The 27,779-nt window shown below is 47.8% G+C and overlaps 1 protein-coding gene across 2 annotated transcripts; it reads right to left on the reverse strand.

The window, feature by feature from the left end:
• Nucleotides 1-26,736, reverse strand: MRNIP (MRN complex interacting protein). 2 transcript variants are annotated; one of them, XM_084763315.1, is made up of 7 exons: nucleotides 26,612-26,736; nucleotides 23,358-23,417; nucleotides 16,583-16,671; nucleotides 5,071-5,146; nucleotides 2,842-2,999; nucleotides 2,224-2,308; nucleotides 1-591 (listed from the first exon to the last, which is right to left on the reverse strand). In XM_084763315.1, exons 1-7 carry the CDS (start codon nucleotides 26,675-26,677, stop codon nucleotides 112-114), a joined length of 1,014 nt encoding a protein of 337 aa, XP_084619441.1. In that variant the 5' UTR covers nucleotides 26,678-26,736; the 3' UTR covers nucleotides 1-111. The 2 variants fall into 2 exon arrangements, with proteins under 2 accessions (XP_084619441.1, XP_084619442.1); XM_084763316.1 differs by lacking the exon at nucleotides 26,612-26,736 and adding an exon at nucleotides 26,201-26,329.
• Nucleotides 26,737-27,779: the final 1,043 nt, after the last annotated feature.

The following is a 27,779-nucleotide window of genomic DNA, read 5'->3' on the forward strand; positions in this document are numbered from 1 at the left end:
TATTTGACAGGCATGTTTATTGTTGGGTTATTTGTTCCAAAGTGCCCCCATCTGTGGCATGGAGGACTGGCATAGAGGGACCACATAACACAGGGATCATCAAAGTGAAGGCTACAGGTCATCCTCAAAGTCCTCTCCAGTTGTAAAGAGGTTGTGAAGTTGCATGGGTGAGGTCTTTTGTGCCCCTTGAGCCAAGGGCCTTCCATCTGCTTGAAGAGTCCCTGTGGCCCATGTCTGCTCTAAGGTCCTCCTGCCAGGTCGGTCTGTCTGGGATGTGGTAGTTTGAGGAAGCTGGACAGTGGCAGGGGCCCTGTTGGAGTGGCCTTCCTCTGGAGTCAGGATCTCACGAGTCCCTCGCTCAGCTTGTGCTGGGTCAGCTAGCCTAGAGCCCTCCTGTAGAGGACTCGATGGTTTGCCATCCACACATGTGCTGTTCCCAGGTGACAAGAGAAATCGTGCCCACTTAGAAGTTGGAGCGTTAACCTGTAGGACAGGACTTGGTAGTTTCCACCTAGGGAACCCAAGTTCCCTGATGTGGCTCACAGTGCTGCTGCCACCTTGCTGCTCCATCGCAAACGGGCCAGCGGAGTCCTGAAAGAAACCAGAGAAAGGGCTCCTTCAGCTTGGCAGGACCCTTGGTGCTAACCCTTCTGCTTTCTGCATAACTGCCAGCTAAGCCCTGCAGCCTAGGGGCATGCAGTCAGTGTGAGGTTTAGCAAATCAAAGTTTATACTTGGACCTGAAAAATCCCATGACTACATGTCACATCCTGTCATTGAGTGAATCATCTGAGCAGCTTTGGGTCAGGTCAGCAGTCCCAGTGAGGAGATGTGAGCAGGGAGAGGCCTAGATACCCACCGCCTAGAAAATGCAGTCTGTCATGCCTGTACATTCCCAGCCGGGCCAGAAAATCTTCAACGCTGGACTGAGGTGCAGGAGCATGGGTGGCTGCACTGAGGTCTCCTGACATCAACACTGGATCTGCACCAAGACTGCCCAGATACAATGCTGGAGAGACTGACCTTGACCACTCATGTTGACTTGACCACTGAACTTGCTGTGAACTCAGAGGCTTTAAAAGTCTTAGTTCCTCTAAAACAGCAGACTGGTGGGACTGAGCACTGACTCAGCTACGGTGCTTGGTCTAGGGTAAAGGCTCTGCAACCTACTACCATGATTCTGAACCAATGGGCAATATCTACTGGGATCACTAGGTAGTTCATGGAACATCAAATTTTGAACTGTCTCTTGGCTTTCTCAGCATGCAGTCTTGAGGCTCAGCTGGGCAGGCCTTGGCTAACCTCTTAGGGCCAGAGGAGTTGAAAGAGCAAGAACTTCATTCTTTGGGCTTCCATAGCAGTGCAAAGCAAAATCTACATCAGGTTGTGCTGAGTGTGCAGCGGGGCCTGCTAGGTCTGAGCATCAGCACACTGTATAAAGTGAGCAGTGTACTTCCCCGAATGGAAACCTAGGGCGACTACTGTTGTGACCAGGCTAACAAAGTTCCTCCACCCTGCAGGATGAAAACATTCTTGCCTCAAACCCTACTCGCCAGCCTTAGTTGGTTCCAAGGTCTCAAGATGCCCTCTTGGCTGTGAGTTAACTGCAAAGGATGGTGGCCATGGTATCTTGCTGTATGTCAGAATAGCCTTGACTTTATGCTCTTCCAGCCTCAGCCTCCTGCTGGGATAATGGGTTTGTACCACCTGGCTTAAGAGTTGGCCTTTGGGGGGTGGGGAGGGGGCAGAAACAGCATCTCAAACTTGCTATGAAAACTAGACTGGCTTTGAACTCACAGAGACCCATCTGTGTCTGTTTCCTGAGTGCTGAGATTAGAGGTATGTGCTACCACACCTAGATGTAGCTTTAAGCAGAAAAGATAACCTCACACTGGAAATTGGACTTTTTAGTATATAAATCTATCATCAATTGTGAAGAGAGATATTATCCAAGCCTCGCACCTGCAGTATCAGCAGCTCATGACACACAGAGAAGATGGTATAACCTGAGCCTAGAAGTCTGAGGCCTGGCTAAGCAGTGTGGTAAGGCCATGGCTCCAAGAACAAAAACCGAACAAATTCCATGAGGCTGGGAACATAGCTTAGCAGTACTGTTCATGCCTGCCACACACAAGGCCCTGGCCTAAAGCTCTACCATTGCATGTGTGTGTCCACATGCATGCAGACACGCATGCAATCTTATATAGGCACTACGGCCACTGACCTGGCGTTCAAAGTTGTCCTCAACACTGTCCAAGTCCTGGTCACGAAGGCTGAGTGCAGGGTGCTCTGTGCTCTGATTCCATTTCCTGGCAGAGGGAGAGAAGTGCTGTCAATCATTAAGCTTTCTTATCCAATGGCCGCAGAGAGAGCAACTGATCACCTGGCGTGACACGGGGAGGGATCTTTTCATGCCTTATAGATTCCTATGCCACCTTGAGGAACAGCCAGCCAGGCCTCTTCTCTGGTTTGTAGTTTAAATTAGGCTATTTTTACTTGAAATTGTAATTTACGGCCTTTGAGAGCCATGCAGGGCCCTGAGCCTAAAGAAGTTGCTCCAGAAACTTACTGAGACACATGGAAACCTGGAGAACCGTCGCAGTAAGCATGCCCAGGCCCACTGCTTTCTTGGCATACTTCCATGGCTGGCCTAGCTAGCCTTCTGCCCCCCTCTGCCGGCAGCATGCAGTCTGAGGGTTAGCAGTGATGGCTGCTGTCCATCTGCACCCCCTCCCACTGGAGTACAACACGAGGGGCCCACTTAGTGACTTCTAGGGGCTGCTCACCAACCCCCCTTCAGGACTCAGTGGGCAGGGGCTGCTGGATGAGACCCGCTTGGCACCTCTTCCTGGGTCGGGCTATACTGCAGGGCAGACTTGGCCACTCGGCCCCAGCTGAGGGCTGTGTCTCAAGAGCTGCTCTTCTTCTCTCCAGTTCCCGGTCCTCACAGTCCTTGTCCAGATACTTTAGCCAACGGGACTCCAGGGGCTCAGACAGTGCCTAAGTGTCAGAACAGAAGGCAAGCCTCAGAGTCTTAAAGCACCCCAAGCCCACCCCTTAACACTTAGGTCAAAGTTCTGGGGACCTGTGTCTCTCCCTCATCACCAGGAAGGACTTTTAGTGGAGCACGGTACAGACAAGGCTGCCCTGAGACTCTAGAACAGCGGCTCTCAACCTTTCTAATGCTGCCACCCTTTAATACAGTTCTCATGGTGTGGTGACCCAACCATAAAATTATTACTTTATTACTGTAATTTTGCTACTGTTATGAATCGTAATGCAAGTATCTGATATGCAGTACATGTGATATGTGACCTCTGTGAAAGGGCTGCTCATCCCCAAAGGGGTCAAGACCCACAGATTGAGAACCACGGATCCAGAAGGATGATGCACATAGGCCCAGCAGAGCATAACTTGTCACAAACCTTCCCAAGGTCAACACTCCCCAACCAAGGTCCTCCATGATCAGCAAAGGCATGATGATGAGGGAGTTGTTTTTTATTATTTTCACTTGTTTTTTTCTAGACAGGGTTTCTCTGTGTGATAGTCCTGGCATCCTGGACTCACTTTGTTGACCAGGCTGGCCTTGAACTCAGAGATCTGCTTGCTTCTGCTTTCTGACTGCTGGGATTACAGGCGTGTACCACCACTGCCTGGTGACTCAAGAATTTTCAAACATGAAAATTCCTGAAGACCATACACAACCAGAGGAGAGTAACTGCTGGTGTTCCAACTGGGACCACACGAACACCAGGCAAGTGGTCCATGCTAAGCTGCATCCCAATCCCTGCCCCAGGTATTGATTACAGTAAGAATGGTATGAACCATGCAGTAGGCTGGGAACAGGAGTCAGCAGGCCCTGAGTGGGGCCAGGACTTGCTGCCTGGTGTGACTGCTCAGAAGAAGCCAAGAAGCCCAGAAGAGAAGAAGCAAAGGAGCAGGGCTGAGGCTCCTGAGCTCCTCAGCTCAGCTGGGGTTAGGGAAACCCTCCCTTGGGAGCTGCAAAGCTTCTGCTGAGGAGGCCTCCTCTCAGAGCTGTGTGGTTCCTGGGCTCCCGTGTCTCAGGAGACCCTTCTCTTGGGACACTGTCCCACCTCAGAGCGGTGTGGTTCCCAAGATTCAGAGTTGTGGGTTTCCTGGACACCTTTATATCCAAGCAATGAGGCCAGCACCTGCCCCCAGCACAGGGACAAGAGGGACACATCAGCAGAGTGAAACCAGTCACATTCAGGGAGCTTCCCAGGCAGACAAGAAAAGTCCTTTGAAAAGGACAGGTTCTTTTTTGTTTGTTTTTTGAGTCAGGGTTTCTCTGTGTAGCCCTTGGCTGTCCTGGAAGTCACTCTGTAGTCCAGGCTGGCCTCGAACTCACAGCGATCCGCCTGCCTCTGTTGTCCAAGTGCTGGGATTAAAGGCATGCATCACCACACCCAGACAGGGACAGGTTCTTTCATCTTTGTGTCTGTCATTCGGAAGCATCAATAAGCATTTACCGAACCAAGGACTTGGGTTGTTGTTAGCCATTGATTCTCCAGCCTTGAGCACACGAGGCAAACAAATGACTAATGGATACTGTTAATACATATACTTTTGGGCTCAGCTTCTGCACAAGATCCCACTACACCTGACTAAAGTGAAAAGTTGAGTTCCGTGGGCTAAAAACGTCCCCATCACTAACTTGGAACGGAAGCACTGGAGAGCAGGAGAGCGACAGTGGCCCAGTGTCCTAAACAGGTGGGTTGTCCATGCACGGATGCTGCAGCTTCTCTCTGAGACGATACTTATTCCCAAAAGGAGGCTGACTGGAGCCCATCAGTCACCTCCCTGTGGCCTGCCTCCCTGTTGACCTTACAAGGTAGCCACTTGAGACGTCAGTTTCTTTCTTTCACCCCTGCCTAGTCTATCAGGTATCTGCTCAGCTCACTGGAGTGCTGAAGCACTGCCCGGTTCTAACTGGCAGATAAAGCCGACTGAGATCTTTAAGTGTCTGGTAATTTTGTTCTTTGGCAAATCCTGAGTGGAACTCTCACACAGCAGCCCAGGGTTCAGGGCGGGACAGAAACCACTAGCTTACCTGCTGACTCCCGTTCCCAGCCTGCTGAGGGCCACCATTTTCCTCTTCGCCAGCACTTACAGCTTCATCCACAGACCTTAAGGGAAGATGGCAAACATGACCCTGTGAAACCACCAGAAAGATGCAGGACAGGGAAGGTGAAGCAAGTGGGCACAAGGACCTGGCAAGGCCAGCGCTGTCCTGGGGAAGGGGGGGGGGCGGTCACAGACATAGTTATTGCTTGGCAGTTTAGGAAGTGTGACTAAGAGGTTGGATAGCCAGGTGAAACATCTGAGTACAAGTACTGGAGGGCAGAGACTAGCCATGTCCACCTCAGGCAGTGCCTGGATTCTCTCTAGTGAGCCCCAAATTCCAACTGGGAACCCCAACCTCAGTTACCTTACCAGCCTAAAGTAGCCAGCAATTCTCATGGGGCTATAAGAATGAAACAATATGCCGGGCGGGGCGGCACACGCCTGTAATCCCAGCACTTGCAGGCAGAGGCAGGCGGATCTCTGAGAGCTCCAGGATAGTCTGGTCTACAAAGTGAGCCCAGGACAGCTAGGCTACACAGAGAAACCCTGTCTCGAAAAACAAAAACAAAAACAAAAACAACAACAACAAAACCCCAAAAAAAGGAAGGAAGAAAAAACAAAAAGAAAGAAAGAAACAACACCACATGTAGAAAACGCCTACCCTGATCCTACAGGATCAACCCACGAGTTTGGGCTGGCTAGATGACTCAGTGGGTAAAGGCACTCGCCACCAAACTTGATGACCCAAGTTTGACCCTGGGACACAAAGTGGAAGGAGAAAACTGACTTCTATAATTTGTCTTCCGACCTCTACACACACACACACACACACACACACACACACACACACACACACACACACACACACACACACACTCTCACACACACACACAAACATGGCTGGCATGCAGTGCTGCCTTCAGTGACGAGCCTCTAAGTTCCATTTGCAGCACTGCAGCAGGCAAGGGAGGGAGGGAGGAGGGACTGGGGCATCTTGACACTGTAGGATGGCTTGCTTCTTCTCCTAATGCTGTCACTGTCAAACTGGGAGTCAACAGAGTCCTGCTCTCTTCCTCTGTCTGCCCTGTCTTCTGCAACCTGTTACCTAAAGGCAGATCTCCCCTACCTCATCCCTCTCCTGCCCCCATTTTATTTAGGAGAGAGGATCTCACTACACAGCTAAGTGGTGCTAGGTAGCCTGGAACCTGCCATGCAGGCCAGAATGGCTTCACACTCATGGCAATCCTGCCTCTGTATCCTGATCGCTGAGATTACAGGCATATGCCACCATTAAGGCATTTTTTCCCTTTTTTTACATTTAAAAAATAAATATTTGTTCATTTTTTTATGTGCACTAGTGTTTATAAACACATGTGCACTAGTGTTTTGCCTGCATGTATGTCTGTATGAGGGTGTTAGGTCCCCGGAATTAGAGTGAGAGACAGCTGGGAGCTGCCATGTGATTGTTGGGAATTGAACCCAGATGCTCTGGAAGAGCAGCCAGTGCTCTTAACCACTAAGCCATAGCTTCAGCCCCCCCTTTTAAAAAATATTTATTTACTTATTATTTACACAGTAATCTGTCCCCATGTACACCTGCACATCAGAAGAGGGCACCAAATCTCATTGTAGATGGTTGTGAGCCACCATGTGGTTGCTGACAATTGAACTCAGGATCTTTAGAAGAACAGACAGTGCTCTTAATCTCTGAGCCATCTCTCCAGGCCCCTTTTAACATTTATTGTGGGTATGAGCCACAGTACCTGAGGCACTGAAGTCTAAGGACAACCCAAGGGAATCAGAATCAGTTTTTGCCTTCTACCATGTGTGTTCTGGTTATCACACGTGGCAGTACATGCTCTTACCTGCTGAGTCAGCTCACAGTTTGGGTATAGGTATGTGTGTGTGTGTATTTTTTGAGACAGGGTTTCTCTGTGTAGACCAGGCTGCCCTTTAACTCAGAGATCTACCTACCTCTGCCGCCCAAGTACTGGGATCAAAAGTATGCACCACCATGCCTGGCTTTACCTTTTTTTTTCTTTTTTTCTTTCTTTTTTTTTTTTTTTTTGAGACAGGGTTTCTCTGTGTAACCTTGGCTCTCCTGAACTTGCTTTGTAGACCAGGCTAGCCTTGAACTCACAGCGATCTGCCTGCCTCTGCCTCCTGAGTGCTAGGATTAAAGGCGTGCGCCACTACTACCTGGGTAGGCCTTTACTTTTTTTAACTTTGAAAATTAACCTATAGAGATATAATATTTATCTTTTTGTTTTGTTTTGTTCAAGACAGGGTTTCTCTGTATAGCCTTGGCTGTCCTGGACTAACTCTGTAACGGAGACTGGCCCACAGAGATCTGCCTGCCTCTGCCTCTGCCTCTGGGATTACAGGCTTGTACCGACTGGCTAGTATTTATCCTAATAAATTTCAGTGAGTTTTTTGTTGCCCTGTGGTGGTTGTTTTTGAGACAGAGTCTCACTATATAGACCAGGCTGTCCTGATCTCATTATGTAGACCAGGCTGTCCTCCAACTCACGATGATCCACCTGCCTCTGCCTCCCCAGTGCTAGGATTACAGGTCTGGGCCACCACACCCGGCTTCTACTATGTTGTTGGTTTTTTTTTTTTTTTTTTTTTTTTGAGACAAGGCTTCTCTGTGTAGCCTTGGCTGTCCTGGACTAACTTTGTAGACCAGGCTGTCTACTATGGTTTTAAAAGTTAGCCATTTGCCTGCTGATGTGATAACAGGCTATCCACACTGGGAGTGAGGCAGCCTGGGGTTTTACAAAGGGAGAGCTGCCCTCCCCAGTGTCATGACTAAAACTACATTTCCTGTCCATTGCTTTATCTTTTCTGTTACTGGCAAGGTTACCACATTTAAAAGTTAGCCATTTGCCTGCTGATGTGATAACAGGCTATCCACACTGGGAGTGAGGCAGCCTGGGGTTTTACAAAGGGAGAGCTGCCCTCCCCAGTGTCATGACTAAAACTACATTTCCTGTCCATTGCTTTATCTTTTCTGTTACTGGCAAGGTTACCACAAGGAAGATGGAGGAATTAGTAGGGTTTTTTTTCCTCTTCCCAGTTTGGCCAGTTTGTAAAGTGTGATAGACCCTGGCTCTTTTATTAACAAGCTGGTTTTTCTTTCAGAATGTGGTAAGGAGTGAACCTGTCAGCTGCCCCAGTTTATCTGCAAACACAACCACCCACCCTGTCCCGAGACCATAAACTTTATGGTACATCTTGAAGCCAGATTAAAGACTTCCAATTTCCTTCTAGAAAGACTATTTTGCAAAAACAAAAAAACAAAAAAAGCCAGGCGTGGTGGTGCATGTCTGTAATCCCAGCACTCGGGAGGCAGAGGCAGGCGAATCACTGTGAGTTCGAGGCCAACCGGGTCTACAAAGTGAGTCCAGGACAGCCAAGGCTAACACAGAGAGACTTTGTCTCAAAAAACCAAAAAAACAAAAAAAAAAAAAAAACAAAAAAAAAACCAAAAAACAAAAAAAACCCAAAAACCCACAAAACACAAAAAGCAAAAACAAAAACAAGACTATTTTGGCTGCCTGGCAGTGGTGGTATATGCCTTAATTCCAGCGATAGGGAGGCAGAGGCAGCCTGAATTTGAGGCCAGCCTGGTCTACAGAGTAAGTTCCGTGACTGTCAGCTACACAGAGAAAATCCTGTCTCAAGAAAAACCATTAAAAAAAAAAAAGGCTATCTGAGATTCTTTGCAATCCTATGTAAATTTCAGGATCAGTTTCAGAAAAACAAAACACTTTTTTCAGTCTTGGGGCAGAAGAAAGCCCCCTGTATGATCGGCAAGTGCTCCACCACTGACCTACATTCCTATAACTTTTGCCTTTGTTTAACATTTTTTTAGTTATCTGTTTATGTGTGTGTAGATACACATTCCAGCAGGAAAGAAAGAAGGGAGGGTCCAAGGGTCACATTTCTTTCTACGCTGTGGGTCCCAGGGACTGAGGCATAGCTTGTCAGGCGCCTTTGCTCAATAAGCCATCTCACTGGCCCTGGTCCTTGATTTAAAAGTTATGTTCCCGGGGTTTGGGGATTTAGCTCAGTGGTAGAACGCCTGCCTAGCAAGTGCAAAGCCCTGGGTTTGGTCCTCAGCTCTGGAAAAAATAAAATGTCTGAATTCACACAGAAACACAGTTTCACTGTTCATATGCCAACCATGGCTCTCGGGATATTGCTGAGTTTGGTAGCCTTGTAAGATTTCCCACACAGAGAATCTTGCTGTTTGCAGATGGAACAATGAGTTTATGTTCAGAGTTTACTGTGTTGCCTAGGGATATTAACTCCTTGATTTTGTAAAATGTTGCCCTTATCATTTCACATACTGCTTTATACACGCGCGCGCGCACTGTACTCAGGACTGAACTTGGGGCCTCTCCCATGCTCCTCCACAAGACCGCTGAGTTATGACCCATTTGCCACTAGTTCCCTTTGGCTCCATTTAGTCTGTAATGGCATCATGGTCTATTGTTTTTTTGTTCTTTGTTTTTGTTAACTCTTGCTCCTTGGCTCATATTCCTGAGGGAAGATTTAGAGACTTAAAAGGCTAAAAGTGTCCCAGCACTTGAGAGGCAGAGGCAGGCAGATCGCTGTGAGTTCAAGGCCAGCCTGGTCCCCAAAGTGATGCCAGGACAGCTGGGGCTACACAAAGACCACCCCCACCCCACCCCCAGCAAAAAATGCCAGAAGTTAAAGTGAAATCCCACACTTCGTCAGGTCCCAGTCATTGGGAGCCTGACCCCTGGGAGCGATGACTGTAATGAAGACATCTGGAAACGAACTCCTAGACAGTAGCAGGGAAGGAGGACCACATCTGCTGTGGTCCACACGGGTAGGGGCTACTCTCTTCTTCCTGGGAATTGCCCACACTCTCTCCTCCCTTGCTTCCTCTCTGGTACTTGCTACCACTGCTCTCCAGAGTGGAGGAAGCAGGATGTGTGAAGGAGGATAGGCCTACTGCTCCCCTCCTGACCAGACCCTCTGATCTGACAGTCACACAGTTGACTACAGCTGTCCTTTCAAGACTGATCTGTGGCCAGGTGTTAGGCTGTGAGTGTCCTTGTGAGGGCGCTTGAGCCTTATTGACCGCACATGTTGACTCCAGAATAGTGGGTGGCTACAAAGTGAACCCAAGTTTTCTCTTCATGAGTGTGTAGGGGTCCTCTGGGGGGTGCCCCATCTTAGGACACAGGACTCTGTGGGGATGAAGTGTGGCTGCACCTTAGTAGGAGCCATGATGTCTCACTAGCTCAGAGGGCAAAGGCCCTGCCGCCAAGCCTGACTACCTGAGTTCAATCCCCCAGGAGCCACATGGTAGAAGAGAGAAACAGCTCTTGCAAGTTGTCCTCTGGCCTCCACACATGTGTCCTGTGGGCATCAAATAAAGATATAACTCCTGTTTCGCAGGTGAGCCATGTTCACCATTCCTTGGTGACCACACAAATAAATGTTAAAAAGTCTGTTGTTTTTAAAGAAAAAAATGACTGTTCTGGAAGAAAAATGGGACCACTACAGGGCAAACAGACAACAATAAAGCCTAGAGAAGCACACAACAGCAGCTTAAATCCCAGGAAAGGCCTGCTTCTCAGGGCCACAGCTTCACAGGGCCTTTGTCACTGACTAGCTTCCTGGGAAGAAGAAAATCCTGTGAAAATACTAGTGTTCTTGATCCGGCCTGCTGTCACTGGACCCACAGGAAAAGCCACCATCAGCCTCTCCCAGTTCTTAGGAGAACTGATGTCTTTGTGTCTACAACTGTCAACACAGGGTTAACATCTAAAAGTCTTTTCTTTGGCTCTGCATGCTCTGCTTCCTTCTGACTTTTCTCCTAAGATAATCTCATTAGCTGAAGGTCATTCAGGGCTGGACTTTTGTCATCTTGGCTGGCTTTTTTTGGAATGTAACATTTTGTAACTCTTGGACTTATGTGGGACCAAGAAGAAACAAATGTTTATAAGAATTTTTTTTTTTACATTCCAAATGACAGTGAAGCCTGCCTAAGACCTACCCCAGAAAGAACAATTTGCAAACAGATAATCTTCAACTACTATTTTATGCAATACATAATTTAGACCCAGTTCTCTTAACATATTGTTAGGTTTATATGTTACATTGCTTTGCCTCATACCTAGATCTTCAATATGAAGTATTTTAGTATATTAAGGAAGAAAGTAAACAAAGAACACTTAAATAAGAGGAAAATGGCAGCTGGATGTGTTGATGCACTCTTTTAATCCCAGTACTTAATGAGGCAGAGGCATGTGGATTGCTGTGAGTTCAAAGGTAGCCTTGTCTACAAAGTGAGTCTAAGAAGCATGAAAGTAATTTTGGGATTGAAGAAGGACTTTTGTTTATCAAAAGAATATTTTTGCCCTAAAGTAAAATAACTTCTTGTTATTCAGAACAAAAAAAGAACAATAAGAACAAAAACTTGAGCACACCTTTAATCCCAGCACTTGGGAGGCAGAGGCAGGCAGATCTCCGGAAGTTCAAGGCCAGCCTAGTCTACAGAGTGAGTTTCAGGACAGCCAGGGCTATACACAGGGAAACTCTGTCTCAAAAAACCAAAAAGGCAGTAGACCAGAATTCAAAGATCCATCAGCCTCTGCCTCCCCAGTGCTGGGATTAAAGACATGTGTCACCATGTCCAGCAGGAATAAATATTTCCCTTTTCACATCTATTATTTACTTTGTGAGAAGGGCGTGCGTGATGAGGTCAGAGGTCAACTCCTGGAGTCTGTTCTCTTGCTCTGTTCTTAGACCTAATGCCTTTACCCAGTGAGCCATTTTGTAAGCCCTGATTTTTTTTCCCCCTGTGTAGCCTGTGTAGCCTTGGCTTTCCTGGACTTGCTTTGTAGACAGGGCTGGCCTTGAACTCACAAAGATCCTGCTGCCTCTGCCTCCTGAATGCTGGAATTAAAGGCATGCGCCACCATGCCAGGCTATAAAACCAAATTTTATGTTTTATCAAAAATAGTTATATTTTCTGCTAAGTTTGTCAGGCTTTTAACTACTTAAAAATGAGTTAACAAAGGCCAGGCATGGTGGTACATGTCTGTAATCCCAGCACTCTGGAAGCAGAGGCAGGCAGATCACTGTGAGTTCAAGGCCCAGCCTGCTCTACAAAGTGAGGCCAGAGCTACACAGAGAAACCCTGTCTGAAAAAACAAACAAATAAAAAAGGAGTTTAAAAAGTCACATTTTATTTTAAAACTTGTTTTTTCTCTAAGCTCTAACTAAAAGTTACACAAGTTAAGCTAAAGTCCATTCCTTTCTCTTCAAGATTGGTAATTGTCCTGGGTGCTCAACAACCAAAGCTTGGAGGCCTGAGCCAGGGAGGATGAAGGGTCAAAAGGACAGGCTCTGTTGCGGCCCTTGCTAAAGCCAGCCGGGAGCAACGGGGCCACCACTGAAGAAGCCCTACAAGGCCAGGAAATGACTTGTCCTCTTGATCACAGAAGCCATGAAGACATCTGAGGTGGGACTCTACCAGCACACATCCTCCAAGGAGGGGAGTCACTGCAGGGTTTCAGGAAAAGCCATGTGGCCAACAAGAGCCTGCCCCTTCCCCCCAGATGACATATGGGAAAGGGGAACCGTCAAAGCAGACACAGGGCTCCTCAAATCCCTAAGGATGTTTGACTTTTAGGTTTTTGTTTTTGTTTTAAGTGGCCAGGAGTGGTGGAGCACCACTGTAATCTCAGAGTTTGGGAGGCAGAATCAGGGGGATCTCTGTAAATTCAGGCCAGCCAAGGTTATACTGTTAGATTTTTGTTTAAAAAATGAACAAACAGAGCTGGAGGGATGGCTCAGAGGTTAAGAGCACTGTCTGCTCTTCCAAAGGTCCTGAGTTCAATTCCCAGCAACCACATGGTGGCTCACAACCATCTATTGTGCAATCTGATGCCTTCTTCTTGCATGTAGGTGTACATACAAGTAGAACTCTCACACACATTAAATAAATAAATAAATCTTTTTTTTAATGAACAAACAAACAAATAAACAAATGAGATGGCCCAGCAGTTGAGAGTAACTGGCTGCTCTTACAGATGTGCCTGGCATGGTTCCCAGTGCCCACACGGAACTTCAGTTCCGGGGATCTGGCACCCTTGTACAGACATACATGCAGGTGGAACATCAATGCACATACAAATTTAAAAACCTTTTTTATTTTTAAAATGTCTTTTCTTGTTTTGTTTTAAGTCAGGATTTCTCTGTGTAACAGCTCTGGCTGTCCTGGAACTCTGTAGACCAGGTTGGCCTCTACCTCCACCACATGGCCGCCTTCTTAATTTGTAATTCTGCTTTATGGTTTGGACTTTACTTCAATCTTCTGGAAGTTTTAGGGCCATCAAGGTCCAGATAGTATTATCTCAGGAATATTAACAATTAGTACCACCATCGATTCCTGTCTCCTGCCACAAAGAACCTCTGGGTTTCCCAACGATGTCCCAGTCTAGCCTGGGCCAGCTGCTCCCCTCTCCCAAATGGCTCTCAAGTGTCTGCATGCTAAGACCTTGGGACCCTTTGATGAGCATCACAGCTAAGGAGCACCCTCCTGCCCCTCAGCTCTGAAGACCTGAAGCCTGTTCTGCATGACTTTGCTCGTCTGTGAGGAAGGAAATGTAGGCACAAAAGGCCAAAGGTAAAAACAAAAGTCTCACTTTTAATAGTGCAGTCACCACCATTGGAAGCCTGATCCCTGTGACCCAGTGCCTTACACCCGGAGCCTGGCCTCTTCCACAGGGAAACTTACTACTCAGTGAGACAACCGGACCCTAGCCTGTCCACTTACTTACAGAGCTCACACGTAACTGTTCCCTCATCTGCTATAAAGAACCGTGAGCTCCCTTTCAGTCCCACGATCCCACCCTGGAAACTCTCGCCCCCTACCTCAGTGTATTGCAATAAATTCTCTCTTTGTCTATTTTTGCCGTTGGTAAATTCTTTTACCACCCACACCACCCAACTTCCAAATGCAGTTTCAGGCAGCAAACAAGAAGGAGAACAAGAAAAGAGAAAGGAGCCCCTCATCCAAGCCTGGCTTAATTCTCTCAACAGCTAAGACCTGAGAATATTAAGATAACAAAATTCACTGCCTATTACCTGCATAAAGGCAATATTTGCTTTTATAGAGATATTTCAAACTAGAATGTTACAAGGTGTGGTGGCCCATGTCTTTAACCCCAATATGCCATTGGAAAAGGCAGGTGAACTCTGTGAGTTCAAGGCTAGCTTGGTGTACTTGGTGAGCTTCGGGCTACCAAGGGCTTTACAGTGATACTTTGTCTTAAAACAAAAACAAACAAGTCTTTTTTCTTTTTCTTTTTCTTTTCTTTTTTTTTTTTTTTTTTGAGATAGGGATTCTCTATGTATTCTTGGTTGTCCTGGACTCGCTTTGTAGATCAGGCTGGCCTTGAACTCATAAGGATCTGTCTGCCTCTGCCTCCCTAGTGCTGGGATTAAAGGCATGTGCCACCACGTCCAGCCAACAATAAGCTTAAAACCAACGTGTACCTTTGAATTCACTTGTTTCCTATCTATAAACCTGTAACTTTTTTTTTTAAACCTGTAACTTTTTGTGACTCTTACAAACAAGGTATTGGAAGCTGGGCATGGTGGTGCATGCCTTCAATCCCAGCACTGGGGAGGCAGAGGCAAGCAGATCACTGTGAACTCGAGGCCAGCCTGGTCTACAAAGTGAGTCCAAGACAGCCAAGGCTACACAATGAAACCTTGTCTCAGAAAACCAAAAACCAAACCAAAACAAAACAAAAAAAACCTAACAAGGTTATGGACTCTGTCTACAGTAAAAACATACTGGTAGGCAGAGGCAGGCAGATCTGTATGAGTTCAAGGCCAGCCTGGGTTGAGAGTGAGATGCAGAGCAGCCAGGGTTATGTAGGGAGACACTGGCTCAAAAATGTAAAAAAAGAATCCGCTTCACCTGCGTGGAGGTGTCTGGACGAACTCAGGCCTGCAGCCACTGGGGGAGAGCTGTGTCTCTGCTTCTAGGGCCACCGCCACTTCCACACAGACCATCCTACTGCAACTTCCCCTTCCCAAGGTGCGTCACAGAAACTTGAATCTTGGCCTGTCTTTCTGTTTTAGAACTGTGCACACATTCTTTGTCCTACCCTTGTCTAACAGAAGGTCACCATGGCCTCTTCATTCTAGAAGGGTCATGCCCCCGTGCACTGGGAGGAATGCCGCACAGAGGCCAAGACTGTCAGCTGACAGGTCGTGCTGAGACTTCCTGTCAGCTCATCAGCAATCATGTTTATCTACATAAAAGCCCAAAAGGCAGGGTTCAGAGAGCTTCCAGGACAGCCCCAACGACAGGAGGCTCACAGGGAGGCGGTGAGAATGACAGCACGCATGTGCAAAGACGGTGGCATATCCTAACTCCAAGGGAAAGGAAACTCGGCGGCTTGTGAGCCTTCCAGACCTCAACCATATGACTGTCCATCTGGGTGCTTTATTTATTTTGAGATAAGGTCTCAGGTAGTTCAGGCTAGCCCCGAACTCACTATGTAGCCAAGGATGACCCTAACTTCTGCTTTTCCAGCCTCCATCTCCTCAGTGCTGGGACTACAGGCACCTACTATACCTAGCTTCCACTTGGCTTTTGTTTTCTTCTTCTTCTGCGAAACAAGGTTTCTCTGTGTAGCCTTGGCTGCGCTCAGACTAACTGACAGAGATCCACCTGTTTCCCTAGTACTTGGATTAATGGTGTGTGCCACCTTCTCCTGGCTCCACTTAGCTATCTCCAAGCCTCAGATCGTCAGCCCTGCCCTCCCTGCCTGGTTTTTGGTTGGACACAGTAAGCACATAATACATATTTGAAAGTCTTTGTGGGTCTGACTCCTCTGACTGCTGCGCACGCTCAATGCTTCCTTGAGCAGTTAAGGACTTTAAAGTCTGCACGTTCACTCCTGATCTTTTGTCTGTGGGGGTTCCCAAAGGATAGGCTGAAGATAGGCTGCTCCAGAAGAGCTGCCCTGACCTCCACTTCCTCAGATAAGTGGAAAATCAACTCTAATCACGAGGCTCTTCAGGGTGAGAATCAAGGCTGATGCCTGTGGGAGGGCTTCCTTGTGTGTCAAAGCCTCGGAGAGGGGTTTTTTTTTTCAGCCACTGCCAAGGTCCGCACAGCCAGCAGGTCAAGGCAGTTGCTGCACAAGCCAGAGTGACGGGACTGATCTCCAGAACCCACACCAAGGTGGGATCAGCTTCTCATAGCTGTCCCCTGACTTGCACATATACACACAGACATGACAGTAATAAATAAACATTTAAAGCTTCTAGCTAGTAACAAATTCTAGTTACTTTCATTGGCAGGACTGGCAGGGCGTCTAACCTGTCATGTGGCAGCACATGGACTTGTAAGGAATTTACCCACTGCAAACTCCCACCCTTTAATCAACATGCAAATGAGGTAAAATAACACTCTAATCAAAACACTGTACCTGTGTGACAGCTCTGATGCTTGTCCCTGCAGCAGGTTTAGCTTTTGAACATGGCGTCTACAGTCAGCACCAGAGCCTTCACCATAAGCCTGAAAGGAAATTTTTTTTAAGTGTTAGCAGAATGGTGAAAAACATTTAAGATGACACTTGCAAATCCTAAGGCAGTTAAGGTCTAGCCAGGTGGTGGTGGTGTGCTCCCTTGATCCCATCACTTGGGAGGCAGAGGCAGGCCATCTCTGAGCTTGAGGGCAGCCTGGTCTACAGAGGGAGTTCCAGGACAGCCAGAGATATACAAAGAAATCCTATCCTGTAAAACCAAAACCAAACCAAACCAAACAAATAACAACAACAAAACCCCCCCAGGTCTGACCACTCTTTCTGGAGAGATTTATAAGTAAACAGGCTCTGGTCTCTCTGACCATCCCACTAGCAGGCAGAACTTATCAAAGCCAAAGTCAGCCTGCATAGGGAACTCAAGCCAGTGCAGATGGAAAGACCTCAGGAGAAAGGTCTGCGCTGAACATGTATAGGTTTTTTTTCTTGGCATTATCCCTTAAATAATGTAGCCTAGCACTGTATACAATATGCACACTATCTGAGCTATTACACATCACCTAGAGGTGACTTAAAGTGGGCTAGACAATCTGGGAGTAGTGGCGCACCTTTAAACCCAGCATTTGGGAGGTAGAGGCAGGTGGATCTTTGTGAGTTCCAGGACAGCCAGAGCTATGTAGAGACCCTGTGTCTAAAAAAAAAAAAAAAAAAAAGGAAGAAAGAAAGAAGAGTGGCACATGAGTCTGTAAGTCACAATTCCTTGGGAGGCTGAGGAAGGAGGCTCACTGAGCCCAGGAGCCTGGGCAACATAATGACCCCATTCATCCCTGTCAAGAAGGCATTCTGCAGGACATGCAGGGGCTGCAGGGGCTTCCCGCCACACTGGACAAGGGCCTCCGTGGACACTGAGGGCGGCTGTGATCTGAATGCTGAACCTGTGCCTTAGGTGAAGCCCATCTGGACAGGGGGACAGGTTTGTGAGCACAGGAGACGTGCTCTAAGTGTCTACTGCTCCCTGCCACCATATCTGTGCTGCTGGACAGAGGACTCCTGTGGCCTCCTGGTGTGAGGGAGCTCGCTGGGGTCAGCTACACTCTATGTGTGATGTCCACGTGGCAAGGTGGGTGGCTGAGTGCAAAGCAGGGCATGGCAGCGCAAGATTTTAGCTCCACCACTCACGAAGCAGACAGGAGGACTGCAGAGCAGGATTCTGTCTCAAACAAACCCAAACTAAAGCAGCCAGACAGCTGAGTTCAATCTGTTCGGCCTGTCCGCTGCTCAGGCACAGATGAGCTGGGAATGATGAACTGTAATGTTGATGATGTGGACTGTGTTCTTATTTGTGCTTCAGACTGGCACTGCGCAGCATAGAGGCAAACAGTGTTGTGCATGCCAGTGATCTGAACGCTGGCCTTGGGAGGGAAAGGCATCACACTGAGAGAGAAGCTTCAGTTGAGAGCTTGCCCAGGGCTGCCCCGTGTACAGCATGTGCAAGAACCTGGGTTCGTTTCCCAGTAATCCGTTCCCTCTGGAAATAAACACCAGCAAGTGTTTCGGCCTGTAGCCGTTCTTCCTGTCATCTGAACATTGGACTCCATAGTTCCGAGCTGTACTCCGCTCGCAAAAACGGAGCGGAAGCCACCTGAGGGTCCTGAGCTGAGCAGTGATACGACATAGGACCTTTTCTTTTCTTTTTTTTAAACATTTTATTTAATCTATGTGCATTGGTGTGAGGGTGTCAGATCTTGGAGTTACAGACAGTTGTGAGCTGCCATGTAGGTGCTGGGAATTGAACCCGGGTCCTTTGGAAGAACAGGCAGTGCTGTTAACCATTGAGCCATCTCTCCAGCTCGACCTTTTCTTTTTGTTTCTTTTTCTTTTTTGAAACAGATTCATGCATTCTAGGCTGGCTTTGACCTTTTCCTAGCTGAGGGTGACCTTGAATTTTTAACCCTCTGTCTCCACTACTTGAGCACTGGATACAGCTGTACACTACATGCCCTTTTTATTTATTTATTTATTTGTTTTTTTTTTTTTTTCAAGGCAGGGTTTCTCTGTGTAGCCTTTGCTGTCCTGGAACTCATTTTAAAAATGAGGCTGGCCTCAAACGCAGAGATCCACCTGCCTGTCTCCCAAGTGCTGGGATTTCAGGTGCGCGCCACCACCGCCTGGCTACCACACGCCCTTTTGAAGACGGTGCTTTCAGAGGCTCCCTTTGGTTGCAGTGTTGGGAAGAGGCTTGATGACAAAAATAGGCGGGTGAGTCGGGAAGCTACTGTAAACAGCGTGCAAGGGAGAGGGCAGCTCGGGTAGGGCAGCTAAACGGAGCCACACTCTGGATCTTATCTGAAGGCAGAACTGACAAAATCTGTTAATGAAGAATGTAAAAGAAGCCAGCTTTAATCCCAGCGCTCGGGAGGCAGAGACAGGCGGATCGATGGGAGTTAGTCCAAACAAGAAAGAGAAGAGTTGGGCTGGAGAGATGGCTCAGCAGCTAAGAGCACTGACTGTTCTTCCAGAAGTCATGAGTTCAATTCCCAACAACCACATGGTGGCTCACAACCATCTATAATGTGATCTGATGCAGGTGTACATGCAGGCAGAGCTCTGTATACATAATAATAAATAAATAAATCTTAAAAAAAAAAAAAGAAAGAAAGAGAAGCATGACACTGAAGCACTGGGGACCACTGTAGAAACAGCAGGTTTGTGGGGTTAGAGTTGCTACTTTCCTACTTTTCACATTTGAGGCGCTGGGGAGTAAACTCAAGTTGAGAAATCAGGAGACAGATGAGTTGAGGTGGTGCACAGGAGCTTGGGGACAGGTCTGGAATCTGCAGGCTACCCCTGCACGCCAGGCTCTACCTCTGGGCTCCACCCTTGTGAGTGCTCTCTCCCAGAGGAAGGGCAGCTAGAGAACTGAAGGTGCGCAGTCTATTGGGGAGATGTGGAAACCAGTGAGAAGAGTGAAACAACAGCCAGGAAGCCAGGAGCAGACAAGCTGGAAGTCCAAGAGGAAGTGTTTCAAGGAGGTGAAAGTTACAAGACAAATGCTGCCAATGAGCTGACATGTGGGGACTGTGGACTAGCCTATGTTTAGTAACATGGAGGTCACTGACTGGCCACAGCAGTTGTGGTCTAGAAGGGAAAGCAGCCCTGTTTGCAGCATGGTAAGTGAGGATAGCGAGAGAGGAGCTGGGCACAGGGGATAGCAGGGCAGATAACCCACATCTGGCACAGCAGTTGGGTTAGTTCACCGCATGCTGAGGTGCATCCTCCTCCGTGCTCCGGTCTGTCTGGGCTAAGTGAGGGATTGATAGCTCTTCCTATTGCAGCGTCACCTACTTCTGAGCCTGGCCATAGATGCCTCCTGGGAGCTCCCCAATGCTCTTGCTCCTTTGGCTGCAGGCAGCTGCAGGTATGTCTTTGGGACTAACAGGTTGTCAGCAGCTCCCGATACACACCTCAGTGTCCTTTAGAGAGGGACAGAAACAACTTCCTTCTGTTAAGCTGCCATACGCGAACACCACTGTACAGGCTCTGAGGTGAAGCCTGCCTTCCTGAAGGACTTAAGTACGCAGTAGCCGTCCCTACATGGGGCGCCAATCTACCGAGCTGAGGCAGGCCCTATCTTGGGAGCTGAGCCAAATCTGTGTAGAGGAAATATCAACTCAGAACCTGGCAAGACATCACATCCAAAGACCTTCTAGGTCTGTGTGATCCGGCTAGACTACAAACACACTTTCAATCCAGGAGACAGAGGCAAGCAGAACTGAGTTCAAGGCCAGTGTGACATGGAACAAGTATCAGGTAAAGAAAAGCTTAGGCTCGGGTGTGGTGATACATGCCTTTAATCCCAAACGAAGGTAAAGTTAGTCTGTAGAAGGAGGCACTCATGTTTGAAAGTGATGTCTAAGCCGGGCAAGGTGGCACACACCTTTAATCCCAATACCCGGAAGGCAGAGGCAGGCAGATCACTGTGAGTTTAAGGCCAGCCTGGTCTACATAGTAAGTCCAGGACATCCAAGGCTAACAGAGAGACCCTGTTTCCAAAAACAGAAACAAAAACCAAAAAAAGAAAAGAAAGAAAGTGATGTCTAACTGAGTGACAGAAAAGGTGACCAATCAGAAGATTTGACAGAATAGTTTACGCCCAGCTCTCATGAGAACAGAGAGGAAAGGGAAACTACTTAGGAGACAAGTTTACAGAGAGAGGAGCTATTTTACCAGGACAGTAATAGAGAGATGGGTTGGGGAGAGAGAGCGAGAGAGAGAGAGAGAGAGAGAGAGAGAGAGAGAGAGAGAGAGAGAGAGAGAGGGAGAGGGAGAGGGAGAGGGAGAGGGAGAGGGAGAGGGAGAGAACTCAGGTAAAGACAGAATGATCTGGAAAATGGGAAGAAGCCAGAAGATTAGAGCAGATTGCTGAGTTAGTCTGAGGCCAAGCAGAGCAATTCCAGGCTGAGAGAGAAGCCAGATTAAATAAGTCAGCTGGGAGAGGACTTTGAGCCAGCACAACTGAGTTGAACCAGCCAGCCCAGAGCCCAGAAAGAACAAGTAAGGGTGAGTTTATTAAGCAGTAAGTCTCAGAGGCTGAAAGCATTCTAGGCCTAGGTTAGATTGTATGGAGGCTAGAAGCTTCCAGGACAAGGCCTAGGATGGCAGAAGGAAGCAGTAAGCTTCTCAGACAACAACTGAGCCAGGAGAATAAAAGTTGCTTTTACACATCGGACTGGCCCAGAAATGGGTATATGTCAATCACATTGCTTTTCCCAGGACTCCATGGTTGCAACCAGCTAGCCCACCTGCCTGAGGCTGGTTCTGTGGATCCCTGCAGCGTGGCCTAAGTGTTGAAGGGAAGGAATGGGAAAGGCCTAAAGAAACCCTGAGAGCTGGGGAGAGGCAGGAGAAAAAACAATGCCTGGCTTTTTTTGGGGGGAGCAGGGGGGGGGGGGGCGGCGTTAACAGAGAACATCAACAGTAGGCTTGAACTTATAATTCTGCTTTGGTGTCCTGCATGCTGGGATGGCAGGCATGTGCCATTTTGCCTGGCTGGATTTTCAATTACAGAGCCGTGTTCAAGGATTAAGGGCAAAGTTCTGCCCATTTCTCCTAACACCCATCACCTTGCTGGAGCTCACTCAGTAGACCAGGCTTGCCCCAAACTCACAGAGGTCCAATTATTTTTACTCTGCTGAAGCCATTCTTAAAAACAAAAAACCGGGCTGGAGAGATGGCTCAGTGGTTAAGGGCACTGCCTGCTCTTCCAGAGGTCCTGAGTTCAATCCCAGCAACCACATGGTGGCTTTACAACCATCTATAATGTTATCTGATGCCCTCTTCTGCCGATAATACAATAAATAAATCTTTAAAAAAAAAAAAAAGATATTTAAAAAAAAAAAAAACAAAAAACCAACCAACAAACAAAAAACCACGCCTCCCCCTAAAAAAAAAAAAACCCCAAACCCCAAAACAAACAAAAACTCAAGCTAGGCTTGGTGGTGCCCACCTTTAATCCTAGCACTCAGGAGGCAGAGGCAGGTGAGTCTCTCTGAGTTCGAGGCCAGCCTGGTCTATAAAGAGAGTTCCAGGACAGCCAGGGCTATTACACAGAGAAACCCTGTCTCGAAAAATCAAACCAACCAAACAAACAAAACACCAAACCAAGCCAAACAAACAAAAATCAAACCTTTTCCCTTCTCTTGAGACAAGGCCTCATGTAGCCCAGGCTAATCTGAAACCTTCTAGGTAGCTGCAAAAGATCTTGAACTTTTTTTCCCCCTAAAATTAAATTTATTCATTTTATTTTATGTGTGTTTTGCCTGTGTGTGTGTCTATGCACCACATGTGTGTCTGGTGCTGTCGGAGGTCAGAAGATGGCATTAGAGCCCCTGAGACTGCAGTTGTGAATGGCTGTGATCTACCATGTGGGCATTGGGAATCACACCCAGGCTCTCTGTAAGAAAAGCAAGTGCTCTCAGCTGCAGAGCCATCTCTCCAGCCCCTCGGTCCTGAACTCTCGACCCTCCTGTCTCCACCATCACATCCAGCTTTCCGACAGGCTGGAGACTGTGCCCAGGGCCTCACGCATTCTAGACAAGCACTCTTACCACCAAATGGTTTTACATCCTCAAAGTGTTTCTGCCTGTCACTTCAACTAAATGAATCTTCCTGGAAAGATAACCTTTAAAACAGCAGTGCAGCCTGGTGGTGGTGGTGGCGGTGCGTACACCTTTAATCCCAGCATGTGGGAGGCAGAAGCAGGCGGATCTCTGTGAGTTCAAGGCTAACCTGGTCTACAGTGTGAATTCCAGGACAGCCAAGGTTACACAGAGAAACCCTGTCTTGAAACAAACAAACAAACAAACAAAAAGCAAAACAAAACAGCAATGGACATTTAGGACTCTGTCCTAAGGAGATACATAGTTGGTCAAGTGAACCGAGAGGCAGTTCCCTGCAGGTGTGGGGGACATAGCTTGGTCGCAGCGTGCTTGTCTATCATGATGAGGTCCTGGGTTCAACCCCAGCACATGTGAATTGTTTCTCCTTCCACACCAGCACATCTGTGAGTGTAACGCTGACTCCTCCCACTTCCTGTGGTGGCCCTGTGCCCAGCACACAGAAGGAACGCAGGGTGCAGCAGCTCTCTGGGGTGAACTGTGAGAGACAGGGATGCTGGCTGTGGAACACGAGGCTGGGCTCACTGCTTTGCTGTCAGACTCACCCGCACAAAAGACTGCTTCTCTCCGCAAGCCTTGCATGTCCATTTGGGATTCTTTTTAACCTACAACAAAAGTTTATAGAAATTATAACTCAGACAACTTCATTCAACAAGGTGGAATGGAATCAGAAATAACTTAGTTATATACCCAGCCTGAAGGTGGTAATTTTTTTTTCTTCTCCTTTTCCAAGACAGGGTTTCTCTGGGTAGCCCTGGCTGTCCTGAACTCGCTTTGTAGACCAGGCTAGCCTCGAACTCACACAGATCCGCCTGTCTCTACCTCCTGAGTGCTGAGATTAAAGGTATGTACCACCATGCCTGACTTGAAGGTAACATTTTTGTTTGTTTTTTTGTTTTTGTTTTTTGAAACAGGGTTTCTCTGTGTAGTCTTGGCTGTGTAGACTCACTTAGTAGACCAGGCTGGCCTCAAACTCACAGAGATCCACCTGTCTCTACCTCACAAGTGCTGAGATTAAAGGCGTGTACCGCCATACCCGGCTTGAAGGTAGCATTTTAGGTGAGGAATATACTATTTAATTGGTGGGTTCTGGGAAACCTGGTCATTTGTATGAAGCAAACTCCAGTTATATTTGGGCTAGAGAAATGTTTCAGTGGGTAGAAGTATTTGCTAAGCAAGCAAGAGGGCCTGAGGTCGGATCTCAGCACCAACGAGAAAAACTGAACATAGCCACATGAGCCTGTATTCGCGGGTCTGTCAAAGATAGAAACAGGATCAATAGGGATTGATGGCTGCTAGCCTAGCTCCAGGTTCAGTGAAATAGGTGGAATGAGAGTAGAACTCCACATGTGTACCTGTATACAGCATGCATATTAAACACACACACACACACACACACACACACACACAAATTCCAGGGCTAGAGATACGTCTCAGTGGCAGCTAGCATGATCAGGGTCCTAGATTTAATCTCTAACAACGAAATAGAAAAATCCTATAACAGGGCTGGAGAGATGGCTCAGTGGTTAAGAACACTGGCTGCTCTTCCAAAGAACCTGAGTTCAGTTCCTAGCATCCATGTGGCAGCTCACAATTGTCTGTAACTATAACTCCGGGAAACCTAAGAGCCTCTTCTGGTTTCTGTGGGTATTGGGCTGCATGTGGTACAGACATATATGCAGGCAAACATTCATACACATAAAAGAATTTTTTTTTTTTTTGAGACAGAGTTTCTCTGTGTAACAGCTCTGGCTGTCCTGGACTCACTTTGTAGACCAGGCTGGCCTCAAACTCATAGTGATCCACCTGCCTCTGCCTCCCAAGTGCTGGGATTAAAGGCGTGTGTCACCACATCTGGCTATAAAATTGATTGAAGAAATGTCATGAAATGTTATGCCTAACAATACAGGGCTGGGGGCTGGAGAGATCGCTCAGAGGTTAAGAACACTGTCTGCTTTTCCAGAAGTCCTGAGTTCAATTCCCAGCAACCACATGGTGGCTCACAACCATCTATAATGTGATCCAATGCCCTCTTCTGGCCTGCAGGTGTGCATGCAGATAGAGCACTCATATACACTAAATAAATAAATAAATTTATTAAAAAAAAAAACAATACAGGGCTGGAGAGATGGCTCAGCAGTTAAGAGCACTGACTGTTCTTCCAAAGGTCCTGAATTCAATTCCCAGCAACCACATGGTGGCTTACAACCATCTATAATGTGCTCTGATGCCCTCTTCTGGCCTGCAGGTGTACATGCAGGCAGAGCACTGTACACATAACAATAAATAAATCTTTAAAAAAAATACAGGCCAGGTGGTGGTGGTGCACACCTTTAATCTCAGCACTTTGGAGGCAGAGACAGGAGGATCTCAGTGAATTCGAGGCCAGCCTGGACTACAAAGCGAGTTCCAGGACAGCCAGAGCTGTTACACAGAGAAACTCTGTCTCAAAACAAACAAACAAACAAACAAATCCCAAAAGTAAAAAATAAAATTAAAAAACAATACAAAGAGATCCCCGGCATGGCATGGAGTCATGATGTGCAATCTAAGCACTTGGGAAGCTGAGGCAGGGGGATAAGGAATTGGAGGCCCATCTAAGGTAAATACTGAAATTATGTCTTTAAAGTGCCACCAAAACAGAGGGTGGGGCTGGGAGGTGACTAGGGAGGGGGGCTGCAATGGGGATGTAAAGTGAACAAATTAAAAAGAGAAAGAAAAAAAGAAAAAGCCATCAAAACCAAACCAAATCCCACACCTGAAAACAACAACAAAACCACTACCACCAAGACTCTGACTGGAGCAGAGAATATAGCCCAGGAGTACAGAACTTGCCTAATAAGGCTGAGGCAGGATATAGAGCCTGGAGCCAGCTTGAGATACAAAACAAAGCCTCTCAAACACCAACCACTATCCCATTAACCAGGTGTCGGTGATGCAGGCTTTAATGAGCAGAGGGGTGACTAATCCCACACAGATAAAGCTACAGGTGGAGGCACCAAAGCGACACCTGGACCCACCCAGGGACATGTCAAAAGGGCATCCAAACTGTTTATATTCGTTTGTTTGCTTTGAGATAGGGTCTCTTGTATTCCGGTTGGACTTAAGGGGATCTTAGGCTGTGTGAATGCTAGACATGGACCCCACTATAGAATAAAACCCCAACCCTAGGGCTGTAAAAACTGTCCACTCAGGGTGGTGGTAGCGGTTTATGGCTTTGATCTCGGCACTCAGGAGGTCAAGGCAGGCAGATCTCCGAGCTCTGGAAGCCAGCCTGGCCTACAGGAATTCCAGGACATCCAGGGCTACATAGGGAAACCCTGCCTTGAAAAACCAGAACCAAACAAACAACCCCCACACACCCCCCCCCCCAAAACTGTCCACTCACTGTAATTAAACTGAGGCACGAGGTGTAATGGGCTAGGCTCTGCATAGAGAACGCTACTCTTTAACCTGGGTTCCTGGCCACTCTGCTAGAACTCTGGGAGCCGACTCAGTAGAAACAATTACTGTGGTTTCTACAACGACCACGCAAAAAAACAAAAAAACAAAAAACCGATATGCACAGGGCTGGGGGTAGCTTGGTGGAAGAGCGCGCCCACAGCCCTCAGCCGAACCCTCAGCAACAACAAATAAACACAAACAAAATGGCCAGAGGTGCGTCGTGGTGAAGTGACAGCAATGAAGTACAAGCCCTCGGCCTCGTCACCGTCACCTCGCATGGTCATACGAGACGCGGCCCGCCATATCTCGCCCACCATCCTGTGAAGGAAGAGGGTGAGGCAGACGCCCACCCCACCTGATGCGCCTGAAAGAGACGGCAGCTGCAGCACCGCAGAACCCGAGACTGCTGAGCCGGCGCCATACAGTCCTTAGTCTCCCGCCGTGCACTTGCCCTCCGCGTTCCCGCCCAAGCTCCGCCCACCCTACGACGGTTCCGGCCCCTCTAGCCCCAGCACCATCTCGCATGCCCTTGTGGGTCTCTCGGCTCTTCTCAGACCGCGTTGGCCCCGCCCTTGCAAGCTCTGGAGCGGCTCTAGCCCACCGCTCATTTCGGTGGTCACCAGGGGCTCCATCAAGCACCAAAACTGAGCCGACATTGATGTGTGTTTGGGTGTCTAGTTCATCGCTTTGGCCCGCAGACTCCGAACAGTGACGATGATTTTCTAAGCCAGTCTTTCTGACCGAGCCTCCCGCTGCCATCCGCCTCCCTTGCCTACATCCTGCTTTGCTCCTGGGAGATAGCACGGGAGCTGTGATTGGGATTTGCAGAACATTTGGGCAGGGATAGGTTGTTAAATTAGTCTTTGAGTCAGAGTCCGAAGTTGCCAGAGAATGGATAATTCTGCAAACACAGCTACATGGGAGGTCCAGCTGAGAAGGAAAACCACCCTATCCTATAGTCCCTGGACAAAGTTCCACTATGGAAGACGGAGGAGGAAGTCGCCCTTTTCTGGCCTCCTTGGGCACCCCACACATGGAATTCACTTACATAAAGAAATAGAGACAGGACCTCACTATGTAGCCCTAGCTGTCTGGCCTTAAACTCTCTGAAGGATCTGCCTACCTCTTCCTGCAGTTTAATCCTGGGATTAAAGGCATTTGCCATTCTGCCAGGCATAAATATAAAACCTTAGCAGAGCATTAATGGCTCACGCCTTTGAATCCAGTACTCAGGAGGCAGAGACAGGCAGATCTTTAGGAGTGAGTTCTTAGGACAACCGAGGCTATACAGAGAAACCCTGTCTTGAAAAAAAAAAACATAAATAGGCCAGGCGTGGTGGCTCACGCCTTTAATCCCAGCACTTGGGAGGCAGAGGCAGGTGGATAACTGTGAGTTCGAGGACAGCCTGGTCTACAAAGTGAGTCCAGGACAGCCAAGGCTACACAGAGAGACCCTGTCTCGAAAAACAAAACAAACAAACAAACAAAAAAAGTCATTCTAGGGGCTGGAGAGATGGCTGAAT

The sequence above is a fragment of the Acomys minous genome, assembly GCF_964271855.1.
Source record: "Acomys minous genome assembly, chromosome: 16".
NCBI classification, from domain to species: domain Eukaryota; kingdom Metazoa; phylum Chordata; class Mammalia; order Rodentia; family Muridae; genus Acomys; species Acomys minous.

What these genes read in the sequence shown, in the direction of transcription:
- MRNIP (XM_084763315.1), bottom strand. Translation starts at nt 26,677, where the DNA reads ATGGCGCCGGCTCAGCAGTCTCGGGTTCTGCGGTGCTGCAGCTGCCGT. An exon ending in GTCTCTTTCAGGCGCATCAG is followed by an intron (nt 23,418 to 26,611) that starts GTGGGGTGGGCG and finishes CTTTTGTTGTAG; the next exon opens with GTTAAAAAGAATCCCAAATG. An exon ending in CTGGGAACGGGAGTCAGCAG is followed by an intron (nt 3,000 to 5,070) that starts GTAAGCTAGTGG and finishes TCTGACACTTAG; the next exon opens with GCACTGTCTGAGCCCCTGGA.